The following is a 17096-nucleotide window of genomic DNA, read 5'->3' as shown; positions in this document are numbered from 1 at the left end:
TGGATTTCTGTTTCCCTATAGGTTTCTTGGGCTTTATCACTTTCAGAAAGTTGTAATATTCCTCGTCGATATCTTGGTCCTGAGCAGTCTGCAGAAGCTCAAACTTGTTCTTAAGTTCCAGTACATACTGCTTTTTCTCCTCCTCTGTTATTTCAAAGACCTTTGTATTATTTACTCGAGTCAGTTTTTTCCTTTCCTTTCCTACATCTATATCAAGTGTACATCTTACCATTCTGTGATCACTTCCAACATTTACCTTATTCAGGACGGTAACATCATTCACAATATATCTTCTGTTAGTGAGGATGAAGTCGATTTCATTAGTTGTTAATCCATTTGGACTCTTCCATGTCCACTTTCTGTTCACCCTTTTCTTGAAAAAAGTGTTCATTACTGACATTCCTTGAGATTCTGCAAATTCCACAAGTCTTTCACCTCTTTTATTTCTTTCACCAATTCCAAAATTTCCTATAGTTCCTCTTTCTGCGCTGTTTTGCCTTTTTCCAACCTTAGCATTGAAGTCCCCCATAATAATAGTGTAGTGGGTTTTCTGCTCATCTAGAAGACTATCAATTTCAGTGTACATTTCTTCAACAACTTCATCATCATGGCTCGATGTTGGTGCATAAATCATTATAATCTTTAGCTTGTACCTCTTAGAAATCTTGAGTATTAGTCTTGACACCCTTGGTGATGTACTTTTGAATTCCAAAATGTTGTTTTTAAAATCTTTATGGACCAGAAACCCAACTCCACCTTCACTCCTTTCACTGTTTCCATTGGTGTACAGCAGATTTCCACTTGATAAACTTATAAGTGATTCATTTCTTCTTCTTGTTTCAGCCAAACCGATGATATTCCAATTCACATTTTCTAATTCCTTTTCCAGCTCTAATATCCTGTCTTCACCGATGAGTGATCGTACGTTATAACAGGCCAAGTTCAATTTCCGTGCATGGCAGCCTGGTCGTACTCAGAGATTCTTAGCACCCTCTGCTTCCACTCTGATCCTCTCGCTGCCGTAAGAGGGAGAGTGAAAGCTGCTGGGGACTGAGGGCCATTTGTATTGTTGTGCTCTCATTGCTGGAGGGTTTGGTCTTTTCCTCTTCACGCTGACCAGGCGTCTTGAAGAGAACCACTCTACACGTTCGTTGCCACCTAAGTGACGTAACAGGGCTTACCATCGAGAAGGTGTGCATGAGTGGATTTTAGGGAGGCAGGCCAACCGGACTTCTCCTAAATCTTCTGTAATAGAGAGATATTGGATCCATCAGTGTTTTAGGCTGAGTGTCTGATAACACACAGGATACCTGTTCCCCTCTAAGCCCCTTTGCATTATGAACACCTATCTAGTACTTGCTGCACAGATAGATTTGTCACAGCATAGACTACATGAGTGTTAAAGGTGTCTGCATTTCTGATCCAGATGCTGAATGGCCTGTTCTTCATCCAAAGGACTCACCAGAATGCTACTTGAACTAGCCCAATACCACTGCAGCTCCTGTGACAAAGCAAATTCATGGTGAAAGATGCCTTACTGTTCTGAGAAGATGGTCACCATAATCAGATAGCGAGCCTCTGATCAATAGGGTGATCAAGGGGACACAGAACCTCTCACCCAAACATTTCTGACCATCCTGCCATTGCCAGACAATATGCCCTTAAGGCAGCATGGTTTGAGAGCCTCATTTTGAATATACAACATCCAGATCCATCTAACCGCATGGCATAGTGAGAAATAAGACTCACTGGAACAGACAACTTGCTTCCAGCCATCCACTGTTATTGGCTTCACTCTTGTGCTCTCTACTGACAGTCAATCACGAGAAAATGTGATTAACATTTGCTCGTGATCGACTGTCAGCAGAGGCACTCAGTTGGGCCATGGGCTATGACAGTCCAACCATTTTACTGTCTGATGGATCACTCATGTTGAAATAGGTCATAGTACCCCCATATTGTTCAAGTTGTTTTCCACTGGAACAACAAAGTTGGATCCTCTTGCTCCTTTCATCAGCAACACATGGCTGGCAATCCTTCCACAGTTACTGCAATCTTGATATACACATGGCAGTATAGGAACACCATATGAAGGCAGCCGTGTCTAAGACACTCATTCTTACTCATCTCGCTGTAGCTATCACCACCCCTCCACTGGACCTCTGTTCTGTCACATCTCCATCCCATTCTTAACATGGAACATCCGTTTGCTGAATTCTACAGTCCCATCCTGCAAAGGCACATATAGCTAGACAGTGTGCTACATGGTAGTGGTAATAGCAGATGCCATGCTATGAAATCATAGTTGGGAATGTTTCTAATGTAAAGCTATCTTGGTGTATATACCCATAAATTAAATTAAAATTTTGCTAACTAATAGTAATTTGTTGAACTTTTAAATAAATACAATTGAAATACTGAGAAATATATTGAAGCTATACAGCTATCATTAAGTCTCACCAATTGTGGGAGAAACTGAAGTTGAATCATTTACAATAGCAGGCAAAGATTGATGTCTTGGATCTGGAACTTGTCTCCTCCCACTATTATTAGGAGACATCCCACCTGGAGATCCATTTCCACTTGGAGATGCTGGGCTATGATTTCCAGGTCTTCTTGGTCTTATACGAGCACCTCCTATACCATTGTTTAAATGGGATGATTCTGTATCATCTACAAACAGAGTTCGTTGTGTTCTGCAATTTATTCGGAAACTACCATTTGAATGAGATGAATCATGGTTATTGCCTGTAAAAAAAAAAATGCAGCTTAGCAAAATAATACAGTTGAAATTATTTTCAAAGTAAAAGATGAAATTGATTAAGTACAATGCTATATTTATAGTAAATACTTTTTTTTTTTAACTTAGCAAATAAACAAACAGAATATTTATCTTCTGTTTTTACAGAAAAAGGAATAATGCTCTAAAATTAATAATTATAGAATATTCTCTCTGGCAAAATATCTATTTAATGGGTGTGCTCGCATGGAGAGGTTGCAGATTGTCTACTTTTAATGTTTTTCAATTATGCTTGTGTGCATATATTGCATTATTTTATTACTGTTTGTAACTAGTAGAATGAATTGATTAGATGTTATTATTTTTTTTTTTTTTTTTGTATATTTTAATAAAAACTGTATTGTAAATATTTATCATCTCTGGCCATGTGTCATACTGAGTGGGTCTTTGCAGAGCAAGAGTATAATAATACATAAATAATATTTATGTATTATAATACCACCTTGCACTGCCTCTTCCAGTCTTTTTGAGCTGCTAGTTGAATAAGCTGATATTTATGTATTATTATTTTACAGGAAAAACAAATATTTTAGAGATTATTATTTGATCTCCATAAAGTTGAGAATGCCCATTAGGAAATTTTTAACTAAGCATCAAATCTGCAACTAAAGTTGCAGGTTTGGCAACTGAAGTTTAACATTGACAAATGAAAAGTACTGCATAATTGTAGAAGAAACCCCAGAGAAACGTACCAACTGTGTGGTACTACACTTAGGGTAGTTGAAAATGAAAATGACCTGGAAATAACTGTGCAGTGAGATACAGAAAGTTTTCTGAGCAATGCAGACAAGTTGCAGAGAAGGTTGTGGGGTATTGTCAATGCCACAGAAATTTTGCGAGCAGGGATAACGAAGTAATTATCCCCTTGTATAAGGCAATGGTCAAGCCACACCTTGCATACTGCATACAGGTCTGGAGGCCTCATTTTAGGAAGGATGTAGAGTTGCTTGAGCGAGTACAGAGAAGGGCAACAAGATTGATGAAGGGGATGAAGGGATCCTCTTATCAAGAAAGGCTTAAGTTCTGCAAACTGCAGAAGCTGGAGACTAGGCATCCACGAGGTGATCTGATTGAGATGTACAAGGCTTTGAATGGGTTGAGCATGCTCAATTCTGATGGATTTCTTCCTCTTGCTCAGATTACGAACCTGAGGTGGCATAAATTCAAATTGAGGAAAGACAGTTCTAGAATAGATGTGTGGAAATTTGTCTTTAGCCAGCAGGCAGTTGATTGCTGGAACAAACTTCCATCTGTCGTTGTGGAAGTTGATTGCTTAAATAAATTCAAGGAGAAACTGGACAAACTTTTAGAGGGAATGGAGGTGTGAATATTTTTTTTTTTTTTTTTTTGTTGATGCTATATAAGCTCATACTCTTGCTTTCTTCCATCACATGCTTCTACTACTACTTCTAACTATTTTAAGAGTTTCTAACATGATTAGAAAATCTCTTAAATCTCTAAAATCTCTTAAAAAATTGGATACAAGAACACCAAATATTTGGTGTTCTTGTATGTAATTTTTACAAACTGTCAGTTATCAAATGCAATTTTGTAATTTTAGTAGCTAGACACAGGTCTAGCAAACTCAAAACTGGCAGCAGGTGTGCAGTTGTGCACATTGCAATACAAGAATATCTAAAAGTAATTAAAAAAGTGCTTTCAAAATCTTGATCATTTACCAACCTATCTACTCTGGTTCCAACTATAGGATGTGAACTTTAGGTTCTCAAGTAGGTGCAATTATTATTGGTTCTCAAATATATAAAGTCGGACCTCTCTTTAACAAACTTTCATATAGTGAATTAATTTTTCTATGCAGTGAACTTTTTTGATGTCCCCTTGGTCATTACTTTTAAAATAGTTTCCATACAACAAACTAATTTCAAGAGACCTGGATACGCACTGTTTGCACCTCTCGCCTTTAGGCAATAGAGCTGACACTATAAAAAGCACAAATTAAGAGCTAAAAGGATTACGAATTAATCACTTTAGCTTTTAACAGCTAAAAGATTTAATTCTTAAGAGAATTCCACAATTTAATGTTGCCCGTAAAACATTTACTGTAATGAGAAGTCGTGCCAATCAACTGCTATCTATATGTCCACATTCATTGGCAAAGATTAAGGCATATTCCCGACATGGACAATGGCTCTGGTTAACCTGTTTTCTATTGTAAGCACCCTATTAGAGAATTAAGAGAGAGTGATTTTCCTTTATCCTGGAAATTCATCTGTTGTTTCACAGAAGTGAGTCATCCACACTTTTACTAAAGTTCACCTGCCTGTCTCTATATGGTAGGTACAAGTCGTCCCTAAATCAGTTTTGTTTTAGCTGCTGTATAAGTAACCTTACCAGGTCTAAGAGGAAATCCTTGAGTGTAGTGGAAAAAGTGGAAGTGCCTAATAGTGTAGATCACAGGATTAAAAAAAAAAAAAGAAATAGCTTTAAAATTTGGTGTCCCTGCCAGTAGTGTGTCAACTATTCTGAAAAACTGTTTCGATTCTCAAACTGTTTGAGGAAACAGGATCCAGTTGGAAGCGTGCGAAATTATACCTATGTGAAGAAGTAGATGAAGCCATTTTTAAGTGGGTGAAGTTGATTTGAAACCAAAACATGCCGATATTTGGGCCATTAATAAAAGAAAAGGCAATAGAGTATGCATCTTTTCTTGGGCATAAAACTTTCCAAGCCAGTTTTGGTCGGCTGGACAAATTTAAAAAGTGCCATGACTTACTCAAAAAAGTTATTTATGGTGAAAGTGACGTTCTAATTGAAGAAGAATGTACCCATCGGAAAGAAACAGTTTTGAAAAAAATTATGGAAGACTACGAGCACGAAGACATATTCAATGTTGATGAAACATGTCTATTTTTTAAATATTTTCTGAACAAGACACTGACTTTTAAAGGTGATAAATGTGTGGGTGGTAAAAATAGTAAGGAGAGAATTACAGCCTTGGTTGATGCAAATATGGCTGGTAATGAAAAACTGAAGCTTTTGGTAATAGACAAAAGTAAACAACAGCGAAGTTTCAAAGGAGTAAAGTCGTTAGAGTTGGACTACTACTAAAACAAAAAAAGGTTGGATGACAAGTGAAATTTTTGAACAGTGGATTTTAAAATTCAATAGAAAGATTACGAAAGAAAACAGAAAAATCGCATTGATTATCAACAACTGCCCTGCAAATTCACTCTTTAATTTTTAAACTTACAAGAGTGAAGCTTGTTTTTTCTTCCCTCTAAATACCTCGTCTCAACTGTAGCCATGGACCAAGGCATTATCAAGAATTTGAAAATGCACTACCGAAGGTGCACACTGAAAAAAATTATACCGATAATAGAAACCAACCAACCTATAGATTCTGTTATAGATTTGTGGATGTGCATATCAGAGTTTGCAAAAGTTCAGAGTGAAAATGTGATGGAAACAAAGATTAAGAATCGTTTTGCAAAAGTAGGTTTTGCTAAAATGCCAATTAACAGTGATGAGAGGGATGAACTGCTACAAGACAGTGAGCAATCTTGGGAAGAACTCCAAGCGAGAGGTTTGATTAGTGGAGAAATTGTTCTAGAATAATTTTTAGGAGTTGATAATGATATCATAGTAGCTGAATACCTGACTGACTCCAACATGAAATTCAATGAAATTGAGGAAAACGAAGGCAATGAGGGCAATATTAAACCTTCCAAACATGAAATGTTGGCAGCATTTGAAACTTTGCATAGAGTATGAAGAAAATATATTTCAGTGCTTAAAGAAATGGGAACATTTTTATGAACGATGTACAGTAAAATCCAGTGTACAACAAAAAATAACCAAATATTTTCTAACATAATTTTTAAAGGTGTACTTATATATTGTGCACATGTAAGTAGTCATTTCTTAATGTGTGTATTAATAAATTAATTCTTTTAAAATGTTAGAAAAAATTTTTTCTTCCCACTTATTTCTGATTTACTTCCCATATTTTGCTGTATTTCTGAGTTGAAGTACACTATTTTTCATTGTTGAAAAGGCCATATACCTTTATAACGAAATTTCTGTATAACAAATTTTTTCAAGCGAATGATCGATTTCATTATATGAAGGTCCAACCTTTTTATTTTTGTTTTATTTATTTTATTTTATTTTTTTTTTTTTTTCGTAAAAACCCCAAACATGAGAAGTATTAGAACCTATAGTACTTAGTACCATGCTTGGGTTGGAGGTTGAGTAGACGAAAGAAGATATTTGTTGACATTAGACTTGAACTTCTGTAGACTGTAATTTTCAGGAAATACATATGAAGGTTGTTCCAGAAAACAGCAGTTGAATGAATAAACAACGAAGATGAAAAGTTGGTTCTGTGAGTTTGAAGTTGGACAGTAAACAGATGTTGGCTGGTGGTGGCAGGTGTTCGGACTGTTTAGAAAGAGAGAGCGGGAATTATAGAAGCCAATTCAGATGAACTGTGCCCATGAAAGTATCTGTAGAAAAGGCTTGCAGCAAAAACAACTCCTCTCTAACAGACTCTGTTAGAGAGGAGTCATTAATTAACCTAACTGCTGTTCTTCTGAATGGAATCTAGAAGCCTGAGAGAGGTTTTCGAGGCACCACCCCAGATGTGGGAACAATATTCCATGGTACGGCGAAGTTGCGATTTCTACAGAGAGAACAACTGTTTGGAAGAAAAGTAACGCCAAGAGTGAAAAAGAAAACCAAGTTTTTTAGATGCAGAGGAAGCAATATTTGTAATGTGGTTGTGCCAAGAGAGATTAGAAGTCAGAGTAATCCCCCAAAAGAGATATATCATTTTGCCTGATTTAAATCAGAAGGATTTAAATCAACTAAGTTGTCTTTGCCCCACTGGACAATTACTTGGAGATCGGCATTTAAGGAATTGGTAGCAGATATTCGAGAAGTTGAAGCTGATTGAGCAGGGAGAGGTTTCTCAAAATGGAAAGTGGAATGCAATGTGCAAAACTATAGATAGAATTTCCAGTCAATGGAAGAAGGTCATTAATATACAAAAGGAAAACAGTGGGGGAAAGAACTGAACCTTAGGGTACACCAGCATTAGCGGAGATGTTAGAAGACAGAGCTATCTACCATCACCCTCAGTGAGCAATCAGAGAGAAAACTGGATAACCAATTACAAAAAACAGTTGGCAAACCATAAGATGAAAGCTTGTTTAGAAGTCCTTTATGCCAAACATGATCGAAAGTCTTTGAGTTGTCAAGAGCAACTGCATGTGTTTCACTGAACTTTTCCATTGATTGGAAACGAGTAACTTAGATGGGTAACATAGCCAGAATATCACCAGTGGATCGACACTGACGGAATCTATACTGGCTATCGTTGATCAGATGGAAGGATTGTAGGTAGTTTAAGAGTTGGCGGTTAATTGATTTCTCCATTACTTTAGAAAGAATAGAAGTAATTGCAATGGGACGATAATTGGATGGGAGGGATTTATCACCCTTTTTAGGAACTGGCTGGTTATGAGCAAATTTCCAAGCAGAAGGAAAAACACCTTTGGAATAAGGAAGTGAAAAAAGGCGGCAAAGAACAGGAGTAAGTTCAGGAGCACAGGTTTAGAGAACAAGTGGAGAAATACCATCAGGACCTGGAGCTTTCTTAGCATCAAGTTGTTGTTTGGTTTTTAGGAGCATTAGCAACTAAGGCCATATTGCTCCGGGATGTGCGGTGGTCATTCCCTGACCTTTCCGCATCCTCCGTATTTGGTGGTCACTGGCTCGAACCCCAATCTAATCAAGAAGCATGTGCTATGCACTGGTGCTCCTGCCCACCCGGCTACGGAGGCGCCCTTAGCATCAAGATTCGTCAAAATGCTCCTGATATCCTTTTGACAGAAGACCACAGGACGCATTGAATGGTGCATGCTGGGAATGGTGGGAGCTGTTTTACCAAGATCATTAATACATGAGTTGGAAGAAAAATGGATGCTAGCAGATCAGCTTTATCGTTGGCTGAAGTGATAACAGAATCATCTGGTTTTGACAGAGGTGAGCAAAAGTTGCGGCCAATAGCTTTGGCAAGAGACCAGAATGCTCGGCTACCATTAGGGCAGGAAGCAAGTTTTCTGCTCTTAGCCGGTGCAAAATCTAGTTTGGACTGATTAATAACTGCTTTACAATTGTTGCGAACTTTGGTGTAGGCAGAAAAGGAAACTAAGAATTGGAAACAAGCCAATTACGATATGCAATGTTCTTCTCTTGAACAGCCTTAGGACACTTATTGGAAAACCAAGGTTTAGATAAAGGACGACATTTTAAAGTGGAGTGTGGAATAAAGGATTCCACACTCCACTTTAAACAAGAGTGGAGTGTGGAATCATTCACACTCCACCCTTGTTTAAAGTGGTGTCAAATCATTCCTACAAGAATAATTTCCCTAACACAATCTGAGCAAACGCTGACATCAGCAGTTTTGAAACAGTAATCGAATATTGTAATTCCAAACAATACAAGGTTGGGAATAGCCATGAGATAAAGGCTCCATTGAAGAAGAGACAATCACCAAGTTGTGACCTGAGGTGCCAAAAGGACCACTCACTTCGACCTTGTACTTAGAAGGGTTGTTTATAAGAAAAAGATAAAGCGCATTGGCTGTATGGTTAAGATTTTCCAGTATTTTGTGCGAGGTCATTAGTAATTGCAAAAGCCTCACCATCTCGAACAGCTGGGTCAGTGTGACTGGAAAATGGAAGCCAGTTGGAGTTGTGAACATTAAAATCACCAAGGAAAATTACCTCACTGTTAGGAAAGTTGGACTGGAGAAAGTCAAGTTACAAAGAGAGGAATTCGAAGAGCTCCAAGTGATTAGTGGAGTTGGGAAAAGAGTAGAGACAACAGATGAATCTGACAGAATGAAGTAGAGAGATTTTTAGCCAGAGAAGATCGAAAAGAGAAGATTCCAAATTAAGAAGTCTGTGACAGGGAATATCGGAACAGACATATGCACAAGTAACACCTTTGAGGCGAAAGGAATCATAGAGTGAATAATTTGGACAACAGAGATGAGCAGTAGTTGAATCAACCGATAACTGAGATTCTGTCAGAAAAAGTACGACGGGTTTGGCAGAATGAAAGTGGAAATGGTCATCGTTGAGATTAGAATTGAGACAACGTATATTTGTGAAATGAATTAGGAAGTGTTTTGGAGGTTTAGATCTTTTCGCAGATAAGCTTACTTTATTAGTTTGACAATTCATGTTGTATTCAATGGTAAGAATAAGTGGGGGGGGGGGACTTGTTTGAAATTTTTGGATATGGTGTACATGTGTGCATCTGTGCATGGGAAGAATATGCACAGATCCTTGACATAATGTGGCCTCGACTGCTGGGAGTCATTGCGGTACAAGTAAACACATGGGTTGTGTTAGGGTAGCTAAGAATAGAAATAGGTGCATGTATACTTGCGTGTACACCAATGCTAGGAGTTTAGTAAATAAATTTGATGAATTTGAGGCATTGCTCAAAACATCAAAGGCAGATATAGTTGGATATCAGAGACGTGGTGTCACACAGATATAAGGAATGCAGAACTGGAATTTGGGGAGTACAACGTCTACAGAAAGGATAGACTGGATAGGAAGGGAGGAGGGGTTATGCTATTAGTTAAGAAATACATAAAATCCAAGGAAGTGAAGCCAGTGGACATCGCTGGGCAGTGCAGTGTTGAGTCAGTTTCGTGTGACATAAGCATTGGGAGATCAAAACTGAGAGTAGGAGTTTGCTATAGGCCTAATGACTCTGATGAGTATAATAAGAAACTGTACAGGGAAATAGAGTGGGCCAGTAAATCAGAGAGCCTTATAATGGGAGATTTTAATTTCCCAGATATTGACTGGAATTTGGGGGCTGGTCACTCACACACTAGCAAGGCTTTTGTGGATTTATTGGATGATTGTTTTCTACATCAGCATGTTCGGGAGGCAATTAGAGGGAAGAATACTCTTGATTTGATTATCAGCAGTGATTCTTCATGCATTAAGAATCTGCAGATAAATGAACCACTAGGTGGCAGTGATCACAGTGTGCTGAAGTGGGATTTACTGAAAGAGGTAACTACCATTAGGGGTAAAGGGAAGGGTTATTGCTTTCGTAAAGGCGACTACGATGGACTGAGACAGTATTTAAATTCTATACAGAGGGACCAACTGATGATGTTACCAACAGCAAATGCAAAATGGGAAGCATTCAAAGAACTTATCTTGGAAGCTACTAGGCTTTACATACCAACTAAGAAATATTGTTCACGGTTTAGGCCTAAATGGATGTCAGATGAACTGATGAGGCATATGGCAGAGAAGAAACATGCATGGGATACATACAAATTAACACATGACACAGAAGCCTATGATAGATACAAGTTGATCTGTAACCAAGTTACAAAGGAGGTTAGGCAGATTACCAGAAATCTTTGGCAAGGGATGCAAAGAAAAACAGCAAAGAGTTCTTTACTTATGTAAACTCTAGAAGGAAGGGGATGAATCAGATTGGTCCACTTGATATCGATGGGTCAACTGTTGATGATCCTGCTCAGGTAGCTAACAAACTAAATGAATATTTTGCATCTACATTCACACATGAGGAGTTATTCAGGAAGGGGAAAGCCAGAGGTGTATTCAACTCTAGCAGTAAGCTAGAGAATGTTGTAATAACTGAGAGTAAAGTGGAGGAGAAATTGTTGAAGATAAACAAAAGAAAGGCACCCGGGGTGGATGGGATCTATCCAGTTATATTAAAAGAGGCAGCAGAGGAAGTAAGCAAACCCTTAGCCATAATTATGAGAGCTTCCTTGGACTCAGGGGAGGTACCCACAGATTGGAGATGTGCAAATGTGACCCCAATTCACAAAGGAGGATCAAAGGCTGACACAGGTAATTATAGACCTGTGAGTTTAACTTCTGTTCCAGGAAAATTAATGGAGGCACTAGTTAAAGAAGCACTGCAGGATCATTTAGACAAGACTTCAGTTATAGCTCGGACACAGCATGGTTTTGTTAAGGGGAAGTCTTGCCTGACCAATTTGATTGGATACTATGATGCAGTCACAAAGGAACTGGATGCAGGGAATAACTTTGATATTATATACTTGGATCTTAGAAAGGCTTTTGATACTGTTGCACATGGAAGACTGCTGCACAAATTGGAGCAGTGTGACATTGGAGGCAAATTGCTGCTGTGGATAAAGGGGTGGCTGAGGGGGAGAAGACAGAGAGTGGTAATCAATGGACACTGCTCGTCGTGGACTAATGTTATTAGTAGAGTCCCTCAGGGCTCATTGTTGGGTGCATTATTGTTTTCTGTATTCATAAATGATATTGATGATGGTATATCAAGCTTAATGTCGAAGTTTGCAGACGATACAAAGGTAGGCAGGGTTGTCAAGGACACTACTGACACTATGCTGCTGCAACAGGATCTGGAAAGGTTGATCAGATGGGCTGAGAGGTGGCAAATGAAGTTTAACATTGACAAATGTAAAGTACTACACATGGGAAACAGCAACCCCAGAGCAACGTATCAACTCTGTGGTACTATACTGACAGTGGTAGAGAATGAAAGGGACCTGGTGGTGGTTGTGCAGGCAGATATGAAGTTCTCTGAGCAGTGCAGACGGGCTGCAAGAGTAGCTCATGGTGTATTGTCAATGATATATAGGAATTTTTCTAGCAGGGATAAGGAAGTGATTATTCCCTTGTATAAGGCAATGGTCAGGCCACAACTAGAGTACTGTATACAGATCTGGAGGCCTCATTTCAAGAAGGATGTAGAGCTGCTGGAACGAGTACAGAGAAGGGCAACAAGATTAGTGAATGGAACAAAGGGGTGCTCTTACGAAGAAAGGCTTAAGTTTTGCAAATTACAGTGTCTGGAGACTAGGCACCAGCGAGGTGATCTGATAGAGGTGTATAAAGCCTTGAATGGTTTGAGCATGCTCAATGCTGATGGGATTCTTCCTCTCGCTCAGAATAATCACGTGAGAGGGCATAAATTCAAATTGAGGAAAGACAGACGTAGGATAGACGTGCGGAAATTTGCCTTTAGCCAGCGGGTGGTTGGTTGGTGGAACAGACTTCCATCCCTTGTCATGGAAGTTGATAGCCTAAATAAGTTTAAGGCTCAGCTGGACAGGTATTTGGAATGAACAGAGGGGTGAAGTGGAAGTGGTTTTTTTTTTTTTTTTTTTTTTTTTGGCTGATGCTGCATAAGCTTGCTTTCTTGCATCAAATGCCTCTACTAATGCTAATGCTAATAGTGCCATAACTTAAGTTGATTTTGACAGTATGGGCATGATGGGGGGACTCACCTCCACCAATAAATATCTGTGGGTAATGAAACTATGCCTAAATCCTCATTCCTGCTAGATCTCCTCCTCCCATCAATTTGGTTGAAAACTGTAATCTCACATATGTAAGTCAGGTTTTACTCTGCACAGTTTATTATAAGTGGCTGCCACAACTTTGCCCATATTTGTCTAGTCCTTTCTCTAAGGTTTATCTGAGATCTGTAAAAGGAAAACACTGAAATTTCTCTATTTCTTCTTCATTAGGACTTTTTGTAGCTCAATCAGCTTCTTCATTACCACTAATGCCTATATGGCTGGAGATCCAGCATATCATTATATGACTTAGTTTGTGCACTTTAATTTTATTTCTAACCTAATAAGCCATCATAGCAAACAAGGAACCAGAAAATATTAGAGCAGGGAAACGTTGGTGTCTTTCAATGCCATTCAAAACCAGTTTGATTATGCATAACTCAGCAGTAAGTTTGACTGTTTAACTCAATATACTAAGAGATGATTGGAATAGTTTTCTGAAAGCTTGGGAACACTGCTGCTACACCTACTAAATGCTCAGTCTTAGATCCAGCCATACATACCTGGTATCTATTACTATAGATGTTGCTTCAGAAGCATGGTGCATGGGTAATATAAATGTATTAAAAGATAACTGAAGCACTTTTAACCTATACAAGATCTAAATATCTGTTCATTACCAGTTGTAAATTTATATACAAATGTAAATCGGAAATTTTTTGGTACGTTCCAACCACTTCATCGCTGACTGATGTTGTTGCTTACTATTTTCAATATCCAGTGGTGTATCAAAGAGTATTTTCAATAAATTTTAATATCTAATCAATTAAGTGTTTTATGACAGAAATTTATATAATTTATTTTGATAAGCAACGCATTCATTGCTTTAGAAATTTTTTCGATTTTAGTTTTTCGAATGTAATATTTTCGATTTATTTTTTACTGTAATGTTATATTCATTTTAATTTTTGGAGAGTATCATATGGAAGTGTTCTACGTATCATACTGAGGTAAACTTCCCTTATTCTTTTACAAATATTGAAATCAAAATTGAGCATCAGAGCTCTGGTTTATATTATCAAATTGTTTCAGAAAATGCAAAATAGATAAAAATATTTATTCTTGTTAATTATCAGCAGCCCTCAGACTTATGGCTGGTTATGTTCCTACAAAAGGTGCTGTAAGTTGAAATCAATTTTTACATAAAAATAATTGATATAATAGGGAATTATGTTCCTGACCAAGGGGATTGGTACAGTATGCAAATAACATATTTAACCAACTACCGATCATCTATAAATTACAGTGCAAATACAAAGTCACACACACACACACACACACACACACACACACACACACACACACACACACACACACACACACACACACACACACAATGATAATATTATTGTAGTTACTAGCTTGTAAATGTTAGAGATCCACATTAGGTCAGATGTAAACATCTGACCTAATGTAGATCTCCCAGAATATAAATATAAACAGGCTATTACAATTACATTAGAGGTAAAGAGAAAGTATTATCACTTTCTCTTCACCTCTAATGTAATGGTTTGTAAAGTAAAACTCACAAAAAATACATGGTACAGGATACTGGAGTACTTGAAAATCAAACTGAATTGTGTGATGAATGTTTATTTATATGAAGAACTGGAAGTAGAATTCAGCCAGCAACATGCATTAAGCAGAGAAAACAATATCATTAGTGCATTTTTTGAAATTTAAAAAAAATATTATTACAGTCAATACCGGTTATTTGGGACACATCGGGACTAGTGCATTTTGGCCTGATTAAGAGGCTGCTCCAATTATCCGAAGTTTCATGTAAATAGTTAAAAACATGATGGATCCCCGCTTTACAATTGGTTCACTATACAATCAAATCATGTTACAATGGACTCACTATAGTAAAGTACCATTCATTATACGATGTGTAGTAAGTACCAGTCATTGTGAGCACGTATGTGAATTGAATTTTAATTCTATTAAACAGCGATTATAATTAACGAAAATAGGAGGAATATTATTCACAGGCTATAAAAGAAAAGATATATTAAGCTCAAATTTACCCTTTATTACTTTACCAATTAAAAAAAATTAAATGATACGTGAAAATAGTAGTAGTGACATGTGATGCAAGAAAGCAAGTGAAGTGAAGCATCAGCCAAAAGAAAAAAAAATATATATATCACACCATTCCCTCCAAATGCCTGTCCAGTTCCTCCTTAAATTTATTCAACCTATCAACTTCCACAATGACAGATGGAAGTTTGTTACAACAATTAACCACCCGCTGGTTAAAGGCAAATTTCCGCACATCTATTCTACATCTGTCCTTTCTTAATTTAGATTTATGCCCCCTTAGGTTCGTAATCTGAACAAGTGGAAGGATCCCATCAGAATTCAGCGTGCTCATCCCATTCAAGGACTTATACACCTCAATCAGATCACCACGCAAGTGCCTAGTCTCCAGCCACTGCAATTTGCAGAACTTAAGCCTCTCTTGGTAAGAGAATCTCTTCATTCCCCTCACCAATCTTGTTGCCCTTCTCTGTACACGCTCAAGTAAATCTACATCCTTCCTAAAATGAGGCCTCCAGACCTGTACGCAGTACTCAAGGCATGGCCTGACCATTGCGTTATACAGAGGGACAATCACGTCCTTTTCACTGCTAGCAAAATTCCTATATATCATTGACAAAACCCCATGACCTGCCCTGGCAGCCTGTCTGCATTGCTCAGAAAACTTCATATCTGACTGCACAATTACTCCCAGGTCTTTTTCATTTTCTACCACCTTAAGTGTAGTACCATACAGTTGGTACGTTTCTCTGGGGTTACTTCTACTCATATGCAGTACTTTGCATTTGTCAAGGTTAAACTTCAGTTGCCACTCCTTAGCCCATCTGCCCAAATTATCTAGATCCTGTTGCAGTAGCACACTGCCATTACTGTCATTAACAACCCTGCCAACCTTTGTATCATCTGCAAACTTCGACATTAAGCCTGATATACCTTCATCAATATCATTGATAAATATACAAAACAACAGTGGACCCAACACCGAACCCTGTGGGACTCCACTAATAACATTAGTCCACGAAGAGCAGCACCCATTGATTACCACCCTCTGTCTTCTCCCACTTAACCATCCTTTTATCGATTGTAGCAACTTACCCTTAATACCATTCTGCTCCAATTTGTACAATAGTCTTCCGTGAGCAACAGTGTCAAAAGCTTTCCTGAAATCCAAATATATGATATCAAAATTATTTTTTGCATCCAGTTCCTTTGTAACCACATCATAATATCCTATCAAATTTGTCAGACAAGACTTTCCCTTAACAAACACATGCTGTGTCTGAATTACTGCTGCAGTCTTGTCTAGATGATCCTGCAATGCATCTTTAACCAGTGAGCCCATTATTTTACGCGGAACAGAAGTTAAACCAACTGGTCTGTAATTACTCGTGTCACCCTTCGAACCCCCTTTGTGAATTGGGGAGACATTTGCACATCTCCAGTCCGTGGGAACCTCCCCTGAGTCCAATGATACTCTCATAATTATGACTAAGGGTTTGCTTAGTTGCTTTGCAGTCTCCTTTAATATCACTGGATATTAAAGGAGACTGCAGGTGCATTTATGTTTAACTTCAACAATTTCTCCTCCACTTTGCTCTCAGTTATTACAAAATCATTAAGTATCCTGCTACAATTTGTGAGCGCCTCCGTAGCCAGGTGGGAAGGAGCAGCAGTGCGTAGCACACGCTTCTTGATTAGACCGGTGTTCGAGCCCGTCACCACCAAATACGGAGGAGCGGAAAGGTCAGGGAATGACCACCGCATATCCCGGAGCAATATGGCCTTAGTTGCTAATGCACCTAAAAACCAAATAACAATAAATAACAACAAGCTACAATTTGATAACCTTCTGCCATTTTCAAACCT

General features: G+C 38.1%; 1 protein-coding gene across 6 annotated transcripts in view; it reads right to left on the bottom strand.

The window, feature by feature from the left end:
• Su(dx) (WW domain containing E3 ubiquitin protein ligase suppressor of deltex) overlaps window positions 1-17096 on the bottom strand; it is a 382533-nt gene that overhangs the window by 265086 nt on the left and 100351 nt on the right. For all 6 annotated transcript variants that reach the window (XM_090383423.1, XM_090383427.1, XM_090383426.1 and 3 more), the window contains one exon: window positions 2461-2748. In XM_090383423.1, coding sequence (XP_090239549.1) covers window positions 2461-2748 — 288 coding nt within the window. The remainder of the gene's footprint in view (window positions 1-2460; window positions 2749-17096) is intronic.

This window comes from Mastigoproctus giganteus, chromosome 10, assembly GCF_048544385.1.
Source record: "Mastigoproctus giganteus isolate SK-2022 chromosome 10, ASM4854438v1, whole genome shotgun sequence".
NCBI classification, from domain to species: Eukaryota; Metazoa; Arthropoda; class Arachnida; order Uropygi; family Thelyphonidae; genus Mastigoproctus; species Mastigoproctus giganteus.
The sequence above is the reverse complement of the archived record's forward strand: the minus strand, read 5'-3'. Positions and strand labels throughout refer to the sequence as shown.